Source organism: Centroberyx gerrardi, chromosome 6 (genome assembly GCF_048128805.1).
Source record: "Centroberyx gerrardi isolate f3 chromosome 6, fCenGer3.hap1.cur.20231027, whole genome shotgun sequence".
NCBI classification, from domain to species: Eukaryota; Metazoa; Chordata; class Actinopteri; order Beryciformes; family Berycidae; genus Centroberyx; species Centroberyx gerrardi.
In genome coordinates, this window is record NC_136002.1 from 26471524 (window position 1) to 26487734 (window position 16211).

The window sequence follows — 16211 nt, forward strand, 5'->3', positions numbered from 1 at the left end:
TTAATAGAGGGTGTACGGCATGTCGCTCTGTGAATGGGAGAGAGGAAGCCAGGGAGAGTATGAGGGGGAGGGAGAGAAAAGGGAGGGAGGGAGAGGGACTGTAGCGTAGTCGTATATGTCAGCCTCTGAAGCTGCGTGGGTCTTTCAGCTCCCTCACGCCATTGTTGTCGTTGTGAAAAAAGGCAGAACAAAGGACTCCCCCCGATAGGCTATGGAACCCTTTTACCTTTGCCGGCTCACTCTCTACAGCTGTGCCATGATCAGACCCTGATGGAATGCTTTTGAAATTAACCATATTAATGTACACAGCAGGCGTTGACAGAGCAGGCACACAGTCAGTGACAGAGGCAAGAAGGAAACTGAATAACAAACTGAGGCATCTCCCCAAGTCCTTTTATTTTCGGTCCTATTTTCCTGGGTTCATCCGCCTCCCTTTCCGGAGAGTGGCCACCGCTGATAAGGTTTCAATCCCTTCTCTGACGGTTTGGCTCGGACATCGTTGTGGCTTATTTGTTGAAGGGGTTGCTGGGAGACTGGCGGCGAGGAGGCTGCACCGGAGCCAGAGGCAAGAGTGAAGGAGCCGTCTGCTGCAGAGAGCGCCGCTATGGAGCAGACGCGGCTGAGCCAGGCTCAGCAAACATGAGATTCACGCCACGCGTTCTGTGAAGGCTACATCCAGCCAGCGCAAGAAACTGAGCCCCGTCCGCCTCCGCAGCCCCTGCTGCGCTACTCACCTCTCTACCAGTTTCTTCCTGGGTTTTGTGCTGGAGTTGGTGGCAGTGGAGGCAGTCAAGGTTCAGCCTAGCCAGATGTGTTAGCATCGCAGGTCATGTGGTTCCTCATGAGGGTTGGGTGAAGTGGGAGAGGGTCTGGTAGACCCCGGAGCATCTTCTCCTTTTCTCTGTGACTGCGTGAATAGCGACGCCTGAATGAGAAAAAGCAATGCGGGCAACAGTAAGTAGCAGTCAGATCTTTTGAGAGTCAAATTTTCTTCCTTTTTAATTTTATTTATCGAAGAGGCAATGAATGGCACAATATTGATTTCACATGTAACTTCTTAGGTGAAGAATAAATTAGAAAAGAAATGAAACATCCGAGGAGAGGTGTTTGCTTCACGCAGAAGGGGGTGGACTACAAATGTACACATGCACACGACTGTGGAGTGCCTTGACTTTGATTCAGTTAGACCTCCCTTAGCCCTCCACCCACCCCACCCCACCCCTCCACCCCCACCCCACCACCATGCTCACTCGCTGCTACACTCGCCGCTGCTGCTTGTGTGGGTGTGTATGAGCATGTGAGATTATATGTGTGGCAGTCAAAGGGCTCCTTCCTCTCCCAGCTGAGCTCATGAATGGGAGCAATGTCAGAGATGGAGGTGCTGATGATTGCTGTGCTCGGAGAGAACCACAGTCAAAGCCCTTTGCCATGGGAGTGTAGGTTCTATGACAGCGACTTCCACAAGAGTGAGGTAACTAGCGCCCACACACGGTGCAGAGCCACATAAGCCTAATTATATGCACTGTTTTAGAGTTGATAAGATTAAGCGGAGGGGAATGATTAATTGCAAGGGAACGGAGAAGCTTCGGGTTATTTTAATGATTTCTGGCAAAGTGGATGAACAAATTATTTTGGGATCTCTATTCAATTCTATTTATGTTCTTTTATTTTTATTTTGCCTATTGTCATAGGGAATGAGGTATTTTTAAGTAAATGGTCTTAAAAGTTTGTTTCTTGGACAAAAATGCATCGTTTTTATAAAGCTTTTTTCTATCATGTTCCGATGTTCAAAGGTCTTGTGTAGTGAGAGAGGCAGTATGATTCACTGTGTTATCGTGTGCACCTGCTATTTCCAACGGTCTTAATGCACTCCACTAGCCACAACATCCATGTTGTGAAAGATGAATGTTATGAAAGATTAACAGTTCTAAATGTTAAGGTTGATGGTGAAGCTTTAAAAACATGAAATAAGCTGAGTAGAGAATTTCTTTTCTTTTTGCACATTGATACCACTTTTGAAAATGTTTAATTCACTCTTGGTTTTTCATCTACTGGCCATTGCACTTGAATGTGGAAATTATTGTACTGCACTGACTAGGCAACATGCATGGAACCGATTGTGAAAATGCCACTTATTGGATCTAAATTTGCTTTGCTGTGTATTTGGTAAAACAAGCATGTTAATTATCCATTTTTAAGAAGATAAAGGTAAAATCACGTGGCTGTGTGTGGGAGCTAAACAACAAGCACAATTTGAAAATTCAACCATCTCATTAACTTACAAAAAGAGATGCTGCAGATATACAATTATGTTCTGGTGAGGAAGAAGTCTATGCCAGGATTTTAAGTAGATGACAGTCATTTTCCTATTGACCACTGCAGCCCATATGACAGTTAAGTGAATATTGCTGCTTTAGTTGTTTGGGATAGAATGCAGAAATAAACCTCTCCTATTGTAAAAAGGATACAGCTTGATACACACTTATTCACACCTGTAGTTTTTAAAATCAATAGCCATGATTAACACCATTCAGTTTTCTTGTGTTTCCTGAAGCAAGGATTTCATACTGAACTGATAAGTTTCTGTCCCTTTGTCTTCATGTTCCAGTCACTGGTTCATCAAAGTCTTCCATCAAGTTTCATTAAGTTCATATTGTTCTCTTTATAGGACCAACGGTAGCTGAAATGGATGTTAGATTTTTCATATGATACCACTTGTTTGAAACCTATTGTTCTCACTTGGCACATTGAATTTGATGGTGGAAGTTGTTTTACGCAATAGGCTTGTGTTATGTTCGCCTTTTATGAAAGTTTTAATCAGCTAGTTGGTGGAGGGCAAAAGTGTTGAACTTACATATAGTCAAATGCCTGAATTGCTCCCTTGTGTCTCCACAGGTAATCCTGGTGCAGGTAAACCCAGGTGAGGCCTTCACTATTCGACGAGAGGATGGTCAGTTTCAGTGTATCACAGGTAAGAAAGCTGTCTCGCTACTACGTTTCCCTTTTCAGTGTGATGCTGGGAATGTTTGCATGCCTACTAATAATCCAGTCTTAAAGGAACAGTTTGTCCCAAAATATAAACTGTGTCATTATCTCACTCTCATCTAAGTCAAAGCTGCATTGAGGTTTGTACGACCACCAAACACACGGTTCCATCTCAGCATTCACCCAAATAAAAAAGGGAACAGGGCCTGCTTTTTTTAAGAGTTCCAGAAAGGGCGTGAGATGATCAGCAAATTTCTCTAAACAACTCATGCAGCATAATGCAAATGTTTTGTTGACTAATAATCTACCGGTCTGTACGTACCTGTTCATTCATAAACAATTGCACTACAACAAAAATGGAGATGGGCAGATTCTGTTTATAACTGGCCAGCCACTAGAAGGGGTGGGGCGGTCTCTCTATTCATATGGCACAAGAATTAGTTGCAATTTCCTCTATCTAGAATAACTCTACTGAATGAGATAAGCCTTTTCGACTCACAGTGCAGTTGTTTGGCTACAAAACACTTGGAATAAGCTGCAGGAGTTGTAACACAGTGAACCTGCGTGCTCACTTGCTTAGACGGCACTTGGACGTTGCTAAATGTGTGGGTCTGAAGCAGTTGCAACTGCATAAGACATTCATCTGTGAGCTGAGACATACGCCCATACAAACACAATGTGTTTAGAAAACTAGACAAAGTTGCACTTTTTTCAAAAGCACACACACACACAGTGTGTGTATGTCTTTGAGTTTAAGTAAATTTATTATACTTGGACTTACATTATTTTGATCACATGATATACTGCATATATATATTTTTTCTCTAAAATGTATTCAACTGTCTACTGTAGTCAAGTAGGCAAATAATTCAAAATGTCAATCTAGAATCTGTGTGTCAAATCGCATAGTGTAGATAATTGTGACGAATCAATTGATTTTAAATTGAATTGTGACCCCAAGAATCAAAATCGAGTCATGAGATTCCAAAGATTGCCACCCCGAACAGCAAATGTCATGTAAACACCTGATTATCTTAGAGTATGGTCATAATGGGTGTAAGCTTAACCCAATCAGCACACTTAGATTTATGCTCAGTCTTTCTATTTATTTGACCAAGTAATAACATTGGATTAAATATTGTGTGCATTTCAAGAAAATGACTTCTTTCAGGTGACATTGAGATGAGTGCACTTGATCACATTGCTTCACATTCTTCTCTGAGTAAACTACCCAACTATCACATAAATCCTTATAAACCCCATTTATTTGGGGAAATTGTGTTACAAGAACAATCACCTTCATTTTTGAGTCTTGAATTCAGTTATTCACAGTAACTGTGAGTATTGTGTGCATGTAAGTGTGCCCACTGTAATTTTGATTCCTATTTTTACTGCCTAACAATTTCCTGTAGTTCAGAATGTGTCACCATGGCATTTTTATTTCCAGAGTAACCAACTTCATATCCAGGCATAACCAAAAAACCCAATCAATTATTTTTCCGTCACTGACTTTGCTACCTTAATGTGACTTGGCATGCTGCTGTTGCTGTTAAATTTGACAGATGATTGAATGAGCTGTGCACTGATACACTATCATAATATAAAATCAACGTTTGCTATAATTACAGTGTGTTGGGAGAGGAGTTAGGGCAGAAAGGCAGTGTTTGACTAAGATGTGTTACACATGCTTATTTGTCCTGATGGCAATCATTTCCTTTTCCTCAATGGTTGGTGATTGCACTGGCTTTGTGACAGCAACAATGAAGTCTGGCTCCAACACGTCGCTGGCATTGTGAACGGAAGACAGCTGGAGTAGTTGTAGGAGGTAGAGCTGTGGGGCCATAATTGTAAACGATTATGATAAATTGTAGTTGCCCAGGAGAACATTGATCTGAAAATGATTTGCTTTGTTTGTATTATGACTTGCCCCATGGACATCCCTCTGTGTATTGATATTTCCGGCAGTTCTTCGTCACTGTTTTTTTTTTTTTCCTTTAAGAGTTTAATTTGATTTGATAAAGGATGTCAATGTAATCAAGGTTTGTGAGTAAATGATGTTTGCTACCCTATGTGACCAACACAGGTAGGCGCCTAGACATTTTTGCGCGTGACCCATGTATAAACCCAAGTATAATATCACACGGTTGATATACACTTGTATTTCTTCTCTGTAGCTTTTGACCATGCCTTAAATGAATGACAGTTGGTGAGGGTTGATGTTGTCCTCATGCACCAGTGGGACAATGAGGCGATAGGCCTTGGACTTGTAGGTTCAGATGACAAAAAACCAGGAGCGCTGATACAAAGTGATGCTGCCTAGGCAGGAAGCCATCATACAGTTTGCTCACGCAGGGCCTCGTCTCCCTACTGCTGTCTGACTGTGCTCCCACACCAGACCCCATGACGAGCTGAGTAAACCTTCCTAATAGGGAGCGAGCATACATGGTCTCTCCATCAGAGGAGAAACAAAGAGCTGAGAGGAGCCACATAGACCAGTGTGACTGCTACTAACTGGCCTGTCACAGGGTGCACTCGTCTCTCAGTGACGTGAATAGAGGGATGACTCACCGCTCGTGGTGCAAGGAGGGAGGAAGAAGAGTGTGTGTGTGTGCGCGCATGTGGTTGGTTTGTTGTGTGTTCACTTCAGTGTGTGTTGTGCATATGCATGCTTTAACCCTTAACCCTGGAATGTGCCAAGGGGAACAGTGCGATACAGTTGCAAAACCAGGATGAACTGGTTTACACGTATTTCTGGATTTTCTCCATCCCACACCAATTTGTGTATTCATTCATGTATTTTTAGCAGCTGGATGTGCGTAATTGCTACGTGTTAGTGCATGACAGCCTGCTTAATAGGAACAGACAGTCTTGTAAAATGCAGTTTAAAAAAGGCATTTGCCTTTTTGATATCTGGCTTGGAGGAGGGCTGGAAAGCATTTAGTGGGGGAGGCTAATTAGAGCGGCCATTTAGCATCGTCCTGCTCGCTATCCCCTTGCCGCAAGAGGAGTTGTGGGTGCGAGTGGACATGCCCTCGTAGCTTCAGCCCAGAGCCCCAGCGCTCCCTGGGTCAGCCCTCCTCGGCGTCTGCCAGTGTGGATCTGAAGGCTGTGACACTGAGGCTGAGCAATAGCCCACCTGATAAGCTTGGAGACTGATGCAGCAACTCAGCATCAGGACCATTGGGCTGATTAGATCCACTTCTTTATCTGACTTAGTCCGCCGGTGATTCACATCACTTTGGATGATTCAGTCTCTGGTTAATGGCTGAGAGCACCGTCTAGTTCCACTGGGCTTATTGAGCCTGATAGAGATGTGCCTTCTCCCACAAAAGCCAAGACAGCCACTCTGGCACATTGACAAGGAGCTAAAGAGGGACGGTGTGGGTGTGTGTGTGTGTGTGCACACACGTTGACTTGGACTCTGTTTGTTGCCCTATTGCCAATACCCTCTGCCTTTTTCTCTCTGTGCGACACTGGTTGACCAGTCAGCCCATCTGTCCACTCGTCCCATATCTCCCATGCCGTAGCTGTGAAGCGTCTCATCTCATTCCTCTTGGTGTTGCAGTCGTCCTCAGCCTATTTTCCATCAGAGGGACTTGAGGCTGTCAAGTCTCCTGTGGCTGAAACTGAGCAGCCAGGACCCTGCGCTCTTGAACATCTGACAGTGCCCATCCTGTCGATAAACCTTCCAAAGCTGACGCAGTACACTCTGTCTTTAGGGGAATTCTGCTGGAATTGACTTTTAGGCAGCTCTTCTGCAAAAGTTGACATTTCCCAAATATTAACCAATAATTTTTGTCTTTGAGAAAACTTAGAGTTTTGGAGATCGAGGGGAAAAACCCTGTGGCATCCTCAAATTCCATTGCCTGAGATGGTTGAAAGTAAATTTTATGGACAGTCATCTTGCCATATCTGTATCGGATAGTTACAGTTTTTCTTCATAATTCTCAATAGATATAGGGACTGCCCATAAAAGCTCCCGGAGAAATACACTGAGAACACAGTATTTAAAGATAGCATAAGTAGGTAGCATATACAGTATATTGGCATTCTGTTATGTAATCAAAAAATAAGCAAAGCTAGTTCAGACTTTGCAAAAAGAAGCCCTGCAAGTAGGCCTGCAGGAAGTCACTCTGTGTATTCGAGCGTGTGTGTGTGTGTGTGTGTGTGTGTGTGTGTGTGTGTGGTGTGTATTCAAAATAATGTTGTAAACCAACATACTATCAACTGAAGGATGTAACAAATCTCCTCAATGATAATTGTCATCTTGAATACCACCGTCATCATCATCACTGCCATCATCACGTCATTGTAATTAACCCCCATTACCATCAGCATCATCACTATTGTCATCGCCACCATCAGTACCTCCTTCAACGCACACGGATAGTAATGTAATAAATGTAATAAATATTTGGTTTGCTGACAGTGACTGCAGTAATGGCGACTACAGTAATCATAGTAATAGTACCAGCACCCGTACTGACAATAGTAACAAAAATAGTGCTATGATTAACGAAAGATCACAGCAACGACAATGAAGAATTCTAATTGTGTGCTTAATCATCATCATACTATATCAAAAATGAATCAAAAATGACTTATGATGTAATAATACAAACAATAAAAAGAGTGAAAATTATTATTGGGATGTAATTAGGATTAGACAGTTATATCGCTTTGCCAATACTTCGGGCTGATATCGGGCTTGTAATTAAATAAAAAAAAGTTTGTAAAACCTGCAATGAAATTTTGATTTTGATAATTAAACCAGCACAAAAACAGTAAGGGGTTCGAACCCTTAAATATCAGTATTGGCCTCCAGAAACCTATATTGGTCCAACCCTTCTAATAATAACTTGAAATAGTCTAATCATTCTTTCAGTTTCTCTCCCTCCCCCTCTCGTTCCTCCCCTGAAACCTAATCTAACAGGTACTGAATGAAATGCTTTGAGAAATCAGATGGGTGTGATCATTCTATCATTGTGAAACAAGCTGACAAGGGCGGTTCCATAGTGATTCAGGACGTAGATAATTGTAAAATGGAAACGAGAAGACAATTATCTGATACACCTATCGCCCCCGTGCTATTTTGATCTCACCGCAAAATTTCAGGGAGGGAGATTTTAACAGTTGGTCTCAGTGATAAATGGATTGATGAGAACATTTTTTGCCGTTGTCTTTGGAACATCCACTTATTCCCATCTTGTATAGTTTGCCAAAAATCCATAAATTGTCATTAAATCGACCGCATTGGCCTATTTTATCAAGCAATGGATCATTCACAGAGAACATTTCTATATTTGTTGACCATCACATCAGGAACCTGGTTCAGTCTTTACCATACAGGATACAGCAGATATGTTGACGAAATGCCAACTAATAAATAATAATGAAAGTGATCTTCTAGTGACAATGGATGTGAACTCCCTGCATATTAATATCCCACACATTGATGGTCTAGATGCTTTACGTTATTACTTGTCAAATGATGAAACTCAGACCCTGCCTGTATATTATGTTACTCAATTAGTAGAAAATATATTGAAGAAAAACTATTTTGGGTTTGATGATTGCTTTTTTTCTGCAAGTTCTTGGAACAGCGATGAGAACTTGTCATTTCCAGTTATGCCAATTTATTTTGGGGGAAATTCGAAATGGACTGCATTTACAAGAATAACCCTTTCAGTCAATATATGAAGTTTTGGGGACATTACGTGACATTTTTGTGATTTTCAGTGCTGATTCAGATAAACTAGAGGAGTTCAAGGTCTATATTAAAATTTTTTGGGATAATACATTATACAAGGAAGGCTCCAAACTGTCTACAGCTATTTATACAAAGCCAACAGATAGGAATACTCTGTTGAGAGCTAGTAGCTCTGATCCAGTACCTGCGAAGCGGGGTCTTCCATTGAGCCAGTTTTATAAATTGCAGAGCATATGTTCTTCCGATGATGACTTTAAAGCCAAAAGTGTTGAACTTGGGAGAGAAATTCACAACAAGGGGGTTATCCTGAGATGTGGGTTATTAGTGCCTGTGAAAAGGCTCTAGGGAAGAATAGACAGGTTCTATTAGAGCCACCTCATAAGTCTGGAAAAAAGTTACTCTCGTGCTTCCACTTCCAGTTTTTCACCCCTATCAGGCCAGATTATAGGGTTACAGATGATAGGGTTGGTGAGCTATTTAAGGAGCCACCACTTTTTGCGTATAAAAGAGGTAGAAATCTGAAAAGATAGGTTGAATGAGACAGAACATTCAGGCACGGAGGTCTCTGAATTTCCCCATATTACACATGTGCCCACTGTAGCAACACTTTTTGCACTGATAATTTTAAACATCCCTAATCAGGACAGACTCTCAATGTGAAAGATTGCATCACATGCTCTACAAGGGGTGTTATTTACATGTTAAAATGCCCATGTGGCCTAGCCTACATAGCTAAAACTAAAAGAAAGTGAGAATTACAAGTGCAATAAGAAGACATAACATCAATTCTCCCATAACTAGACATTTTACAACACACAGCCTTCCTATCTGTAGTTTGAAATTTCAGGGCATTGAAAAAGTCTCTTGTCCCAAGAAAGGGGGTGGATTTGAAGCTCAGGTTGCAGCGTAAAGCCTTTTGGACTTAGGCTCAACACTGTAGCACCCAATGGTCTTAATGAGGAATTAGATTTAAAACCCTTCTAACCCTTTAAAATGGGTTAGAAATGGCATGATGGGTGAATTTGAGTTTATTTCCTATTTTTTTCTGTTGTGCAACTCATTCAAGGACCGTCATGCCTTTTGTATATATTGTATACTGAGAAATGAATTAAACAATATGAATCATAGAAATGATTTCACTTGCATCTGTTGTCTAAGTCATGATTAGCGACACCTGTGTGTGTCCAAAGACGTAGTAGGCTATAAAACCGTCAAAGAAATTACTGCAATCTGTTTGCCCCTGACGAAAGCGGAATGCTGAAACGTTTTTTTTTCTTTCATCTTCACACTGTTAGAATGAAGTTGTGTACGGCCCTCCCTCTATTCAATCTTGAACTGTTCAGAGGCGACCAGCACCAGGACTATACATTTTCCTCTCTCACCCCCTCCAGTTCATTCAAAGCCTCCATATTGAGTATACATTGTGGCTTCCCCTTATTTATGTGTGTTAAGGTACCAACCCCCGCAGTGGCCAGTGAGTGGGCAGCAAGGACACGTAACACTCACAAAACAGGGGGGCTGGTGGCACTGGTATTGTGGCTCCAGCGTTCAGTCCATCCTTTAGACTGTGAATACACACCGTGTAAGACGTGGGCTCGCACGATTACATTCGTAAATGTGGAGAAAAAAAATGTGCACATGTAGCACGTTACATGTTTCCTCACCCCTAGTACCTCACACAAACATGACTTATCACATATGGTTCACATAATTGGACCGAAAACATCAAACACATTAGCCACATTAGCACTTTATTTTTATACCCGCCACCTCCCCCACCCAACTCCAAGGACATGAACACACACACGCACACACGCACGTGCGCGGGCGCACACGCACACACAGGCGTGGTTCATTCACAGCTTCTGCAGTGAGTAGCTCTTGGAATGAGTGAGCTCGTGACTCATTCTCCCATCGCTGCGTTGATACCGGGAGGGAGAGAGCAAGAGAGGGAGGGAGGGAGGGAGGGAGGAGAATAGGTAAGGGGGATGATAGCTTGAAAGGGAGATGTTGATAAACCCTTTGTTTTTCTTTTTGGGGTGTTCAGTTGAGGGCGACGCCATGTCCATTTAGCCTGCTGTGTTTATTTGTTGCGTCATCGTCGTCATCACTGGGTTTGTGAGGTTGGCTTTGTGTTATAGCAGGAGACAGCCGCCCCAATCTTCCCGATAAATCTGGGGAGGCAGTGAACGGTATTAAAGTGGAATGTCCACATCCTAAACCGAGCAAAATTCACCATTAACAAATCTGGCCCCCGTGGGCACGGCCCTCGTCTCTCTCTGGGTTTGTCTGTCTGAGAGCTGAGAACAGCATCAGGGCGATGTTCTGTAATAACCACAAGCATGAAGATTGCTGATGCCTCCCCCCACCCACACCCCCCCGCCCTCCCTCCCTCCTCCCTCCTCCCTCCTCCCGTAAATGTCACTCACGCCGGTGGGGTTGCAGATGTCTTGAAATATTTAGCATTCAGACAAAGTTTACGAACACCTGAAACAAAGCTATTCTTATTAAATTGTTCTGTTGTTTACCGAACAGCTTCCTGCCTCAGGCGCCGGTTTGCTGATTCACACAGAATGCCCTTATTCTCTTTTCTCCTCCGGTTCCCTCCTTCCGTCCCAAACAGCGCGTCTGCCCGTACCGGTGCTGTTTGGCTGCTAATCGGCATGTTGTGGAGAACCAGCCTGTCCAAGCACAAGCAGATGAATCCGTGCCCCTGTAATCTGCTAATGGAACGTTACACTTATTGCAAATTACTACCCTCTTAACTGATGGAAGATCTTTTTGGCCCACCACGAATGGGGAAATGTGCCATGCCGTGCAAAAAAAGGCAACATTTGTCACACCGTGTCTTGCTAAAGAACAAGGTTAAGGTTTTAACTTGCAATTAGTACTTCTCTACTTTATCGACGGGGGCCTGGTTCCATTGCTCAGCCTCTTCCCCTTGCTTGGCTGTAATTATTAACCTGTCAGTTAGTCTGCTGGCCTTACTTATCCTCTCTCTCCTCCTCTGTATTTGTGGATGGAGACACTTTATTAACTCTTAATTAATAATCCAGCGCGCTCCTTCCTCACTGGCTCATAGTTTAACATGTTATGGTTGGCAGAGGAGACCCTGCTCAGGCAAGCTTCCCATCTAAAACTAGTCTTGTCTCTTTATGTGTGTCCGTTTTTCTCACTCTTGCCCTCGCTGTCTGTCTGCCTTTATTAATTTTACACCCTTCTTGTAAGCCGGCCTGCCTCCGTCTGCCTTGTTCTCTCTCTGTGGATGTGGCCGAGGCACCCTTCTTTTTAGTCTCCTTATCTAATTGAGAGTTAATTTGTACCTCCAGCTCAACCTGACAGTTTGCTCGAAGCGTCGCCGTTGTCATTTTATAGCCAAGTCTGTTGAGTTTCCTCTATTCCTAGTGTGCCTAGTGGGACCTGCATGGAGTCCCACTTGAGTTTGTTTGTTATGATCCGTTTTCAGACAAGGGGAAGCAGGTGGGTACTGAAAGTGGCCTCACTGCCCTTGCACGTCTGTATGTGTGTGTGCATGCACTTTGCTAAGTCTCTCCCTTGGCTTCCTCACCCAACCTGAACAATTATCCCCATCTCCCAGCGGTAACCTCTGGCCCCCTCTGAGCTCAGAGGCGCGGCAGCGGTTGATCCTGCCAGCCTGCCCCAGGAGGCGGGGAGGTGAAGATGGGTTATGTGATGTTGACGGGAGACGATGGCGTTCCCAAAGTGTTGCCTGACCACTGTTTACACTCCCAGAACGGGCAGCTTGTTTGTGGCTATTCTTGGCTCAGCGGCTGCCTGCCGTTTTGTGGAGGAGGCCTGATGTTTTTCCCGTGGCTGCTTCCTCTGGAAGGCTGGCACTCCACGGCCACGTCAGCGCAACCAATGCTCCAGTTGACTCAGGGGGAGGGGAAGGGGAGGGGGATGTGGCCTTTTCTATCTGATCTCTGTCAGCACTCGTGCGTCAGTCTGATGTAAAAGAGTGGGTGTTTTTTTTTTCCCCTATTCTCCACCCCACCTCTCTTCTATCTCTCTTTCTGTTTGTCTCTCGCTCTGTTTCGCTCTCTCTCTCTCTCTCTCTCTCTCTCTCTCTCTCTCTCTCTCTCTCTCTCTCTCTCTCTCTCTCTCTCTCTCTCTCTCTCTTTTTCTGTGTGTGTGTGTGTCCCTCGTACTTCCTCCCTCCCCCCACCCTCCTCATTTCTACTGGTCTTCTTCCCCCTACTCTCTCCAAATCGGTACACACAAAGCTTCCATTCTGAACAGCTAAACAACGGCATATAGAGCGCTAGTGTGATTCATCGGATACCCTGTTGCTCAACATCGGCGGCACTAACCAGAGCTGCCTTCGTCAGTCATCAGGCAGGTGCACAGCTGAGCCCAGTGTGACATAGGCAAGGCATCATTTGTTGGTCTCTAAAAGCGAGCGGAGTTAACGGTGTACACTTTGAACTCCCACTCAAATGATATTGTAATCTGAAATCAATGAGGGCTGAGCCGGTGTGTCTGCCTTCATTCAGGCTGAGCTCTCCCATGCTCCCTGAATTAAGATTTTTGTCCACACACAGCCTGTGTTTTTAGGTAGGAAAATGACTCACTTCCCATCAGTCTACTGGCTCAGTCTCCTGTAAGGGGTTTCAAAGCTTGTTTCCTTCTTTTGATTTCAGCATAAGAATCATATCAGCTGTTTGTCTTGACCGATGAAGTTTATTAGCAAGTAGATCCACAAATTCCCACTGGTTTTTCTACCAATAGAAAATAATAAATTGTGAGACTATTTGTCTGCTATTAGAAAATATGAAATACAGATGCCAAGTGCATTTTGTGGTCCACAGTACACAATGACTAGAGCAGTGCAATGACAATTTTGGAGTTTTGGCAAAACTAGTGTAATGTAAACATAGGTGCACTGTGACTACCTGGTTAAGGTGAGCTAGCTTTGTTCGTGTGTGATCAGGGTGATCCAGATCTATTTTTTTCAGGGGCTCAAACAAGTGTGCAGTCAGGACTGACAGGATCTGATCCAGGTTCCTGTAGCATTCTGAACCCTGATTGATTTTTGAGATACTGAGATGATTAATTTTATCTGATTACCACTGGTAAATGACAAACATAGAGCTAATATAGATTACTTCCTGAACATACAACATCAAGTCCATCATTGGCTTATGTTTAAAGCTTTGCCCCTCTATTCAGTTCGTGTCAGCACTGCCAGCATGATTTGAAAGACCGCTGACCGACTGCTGCGTCATCGGCACAATGAATTATGGTCATTGTTGCTCAGTAACATGCTTTCAGTGCTTGACACCATTAAAGCTTAGTTTTATAACTACATTGATGAGAACTGCCAGGTTAAAAAAGCAAGCTTAGTGCAGCACACGCACAGCACCTGATAAGCAAGCCAAGCAAATATAATCAATATATGGGAAACACTGCCTCCGGTTCAGAGACCAGAAGGTGTTTACAAACTGTCCCTGTGTTGCAGTGCAGAGATGGCCTGTCTGTGTTTGTGTTGAGCTGTAGGGTGCAGCAGTGAGCTCCAGGCCTGTGTCGCTCTCTGTGTGTTGAGGTGTATTTCAACGTTCACTTGTTGCCAGCTCCTCTCCCCTGAGAGGTGGAGCCTGGACGTCAACAGCTAGGGGGTGGCTGGGGGCTGGGGGCGGGAGGCTGCAGTCTACCATTACACAGGCCTGCCTCTGTGTTCCCGGGCCCACTATGCCTGCTCAATGAGAAGTGCCTTCTATCTGCTTACGTCTACTTCGACAACATGAAGGAAAACTCTCTCTCGGGCGGACATTCGGGAGGTCGGTGTGCGCCGCGGATCTTTTTGCTCTCTTGCATGACATCTGGACTCGGGTCCCGGTGTTTATCTCTTGGGTTTGTAAGAAGAGAAATGTGCGAATGTGCAAACTTGGCACAGAGCTCCTTCTCTCTCTCCCAGGCTTTCTGCTGAGCTGTCACTTCTCTGAGCTGAGCTAAGCCGCTGCGCTGGCCCCTACAACACAGCCACGCAGGAAACTTTGTTGTTTCTCAGCACTTTTGTAAAGTGGTCTCCTTGCGCTTGCCAGGATTTTAAAAAATCCATTTCTGTGGCATTTTTTTTTTTTTCCCTCGTAGGTATTTAAAAAAAAAAAAAGAGGAAAAAAAAGCTGTCATTGAAAATGGAGCTACTGTAGAATAGTGTACAGGCTATGTGGGGATATTCTCCTGTTGCTGTGTATAGGACACAGAGCGAGTGTTTGATCCAGTGGGAAACTGCCCACTGCCGTCTGCCATTCATCCTCCGCACACACTAGATCAAGCTACTATAGATCAAGAAATGTTTGTGTTGCGGGAAGGTGTTTGATCTTCTTTCTTTCTTCTTTTCCACAGGTCCTGCTCAGGTTCCCATGATGTCTCCTAATGGTTCAGTGCCTCCAATCTATGTGCCTCCTGGATACGTTTCACAGGCATGCTCTCTATGCTATTTCCACCGTGCTACATTTCTGACTGGCTTCTCGTCCAACTCAGGTTTTAATATCCACGCTCTTGTCTGTGTCCTCTCAGATCATAGAGGAGAACGGAGTGCGGCGGGTTCTGGTTTTACCTCAGCAGCCAGAGTTCCACCCAGGGGGCCACTCCCCTCTCCACCACCCTCCTCCGCCGCCCCACGCCCACCTGCCTGCCTTCATCCCGCACCCCGCCATGATGCCCCCGCCGCCCCACCTGTACACGGGCATGGCAGGGGGCGTGGGCGACATGAGCTCTCAGTATATCTCCCAGTACCATCCAGCTCATATCTACTCAGAGCAGGGTGAGTTGGAGCCAGCAGCGTCTGAGCTGTATTGCTGTTAAGGTGTTATTTATATGTGCTCAAGAGCTTTTATTTGCACAGTCAAGTTACACAACCAAGGCCCGAGTCAAACTGTTTAGTCTTTTATGTTCTTAATCTCAGGGAGTTTGCCTCACATCTGCCCTCTCTGTTTATTTGTGTGTGTCCTCCTACCGCTTTTAACCTGTGGGTTTGAAGATGGCCGGTTCTTTGACCCGCGTATCTCCCTGCCAGACAGGTCTTGTTTGTACTCCTATCTGCGTCTGTGCGTACCTACAAGTGTTGTCTTTTTGTTCTCTCAGTCTCCACAGATTCTCACTCCCAACACGGACGCCCGCCGTTTGTTCACAGGGATGAAAGAACTAGCAAAACGTACGAGCGTCTGCAGAAGAAGCTGAAGGAGCGTCAGGGAGGCGGAGGAGGGGGGCAGGTGAAGGACAGCCCCCCTCCGTCGCCGCAGAAGTCCCGCAGCAGCCCCCCCACGCTGGACATCCACAACGGGGTTGGCGGCAAAGGGCTGGAGGCGGAGCAGGGGCAGCCCAGCAACGCGGTGGCCGGCCCCGACAAGCAGGCCGGCAGGGGGAAAAACGGAGAGTCAGGAGGTAGGAGGGCAGAGGGTGGAAGGCAAGGGTTACGATCGGGCCGACACGCAGTGTTCTCCGGATGTTGGGAAAGTGTTGTGTTTAGGCGCTGAGGATAATGCCTCATTAG

At 44.7% G+C, this 16211-nt stretch overlaps 1 protein-coding gene across 2 annotated transcripts in view; it reads left to right on the forward strand.

Moving 5' to 3' along the window:
* Positions 1-16211, forward strand: part of fndc3a (fibronectin type III domain containing 3A) — a 60388-nt gene that overhangs the window by 22163 nt on the left and 22014 nt on the right. For both annotated transcript variants that reach the window (XM_071917496.2, XM_071917497.2), the window contains exons 3-6: positions 2896-2971; positions 15062-15138; positions 15236-15482; positions 15803-16102. In XM_071917496.2, the coding sequence (XP_071773597.2) occupies positions 2896-2971; positions 15062-15138; positions 15236-15482; positions 15803-16102 (700 nt within the window). The remainder of the gene's footprint in view (positions 1-2895; positions 2972-15061; positions 15139-15235; positions 15483-15802; positions 16103-16211) is intronic.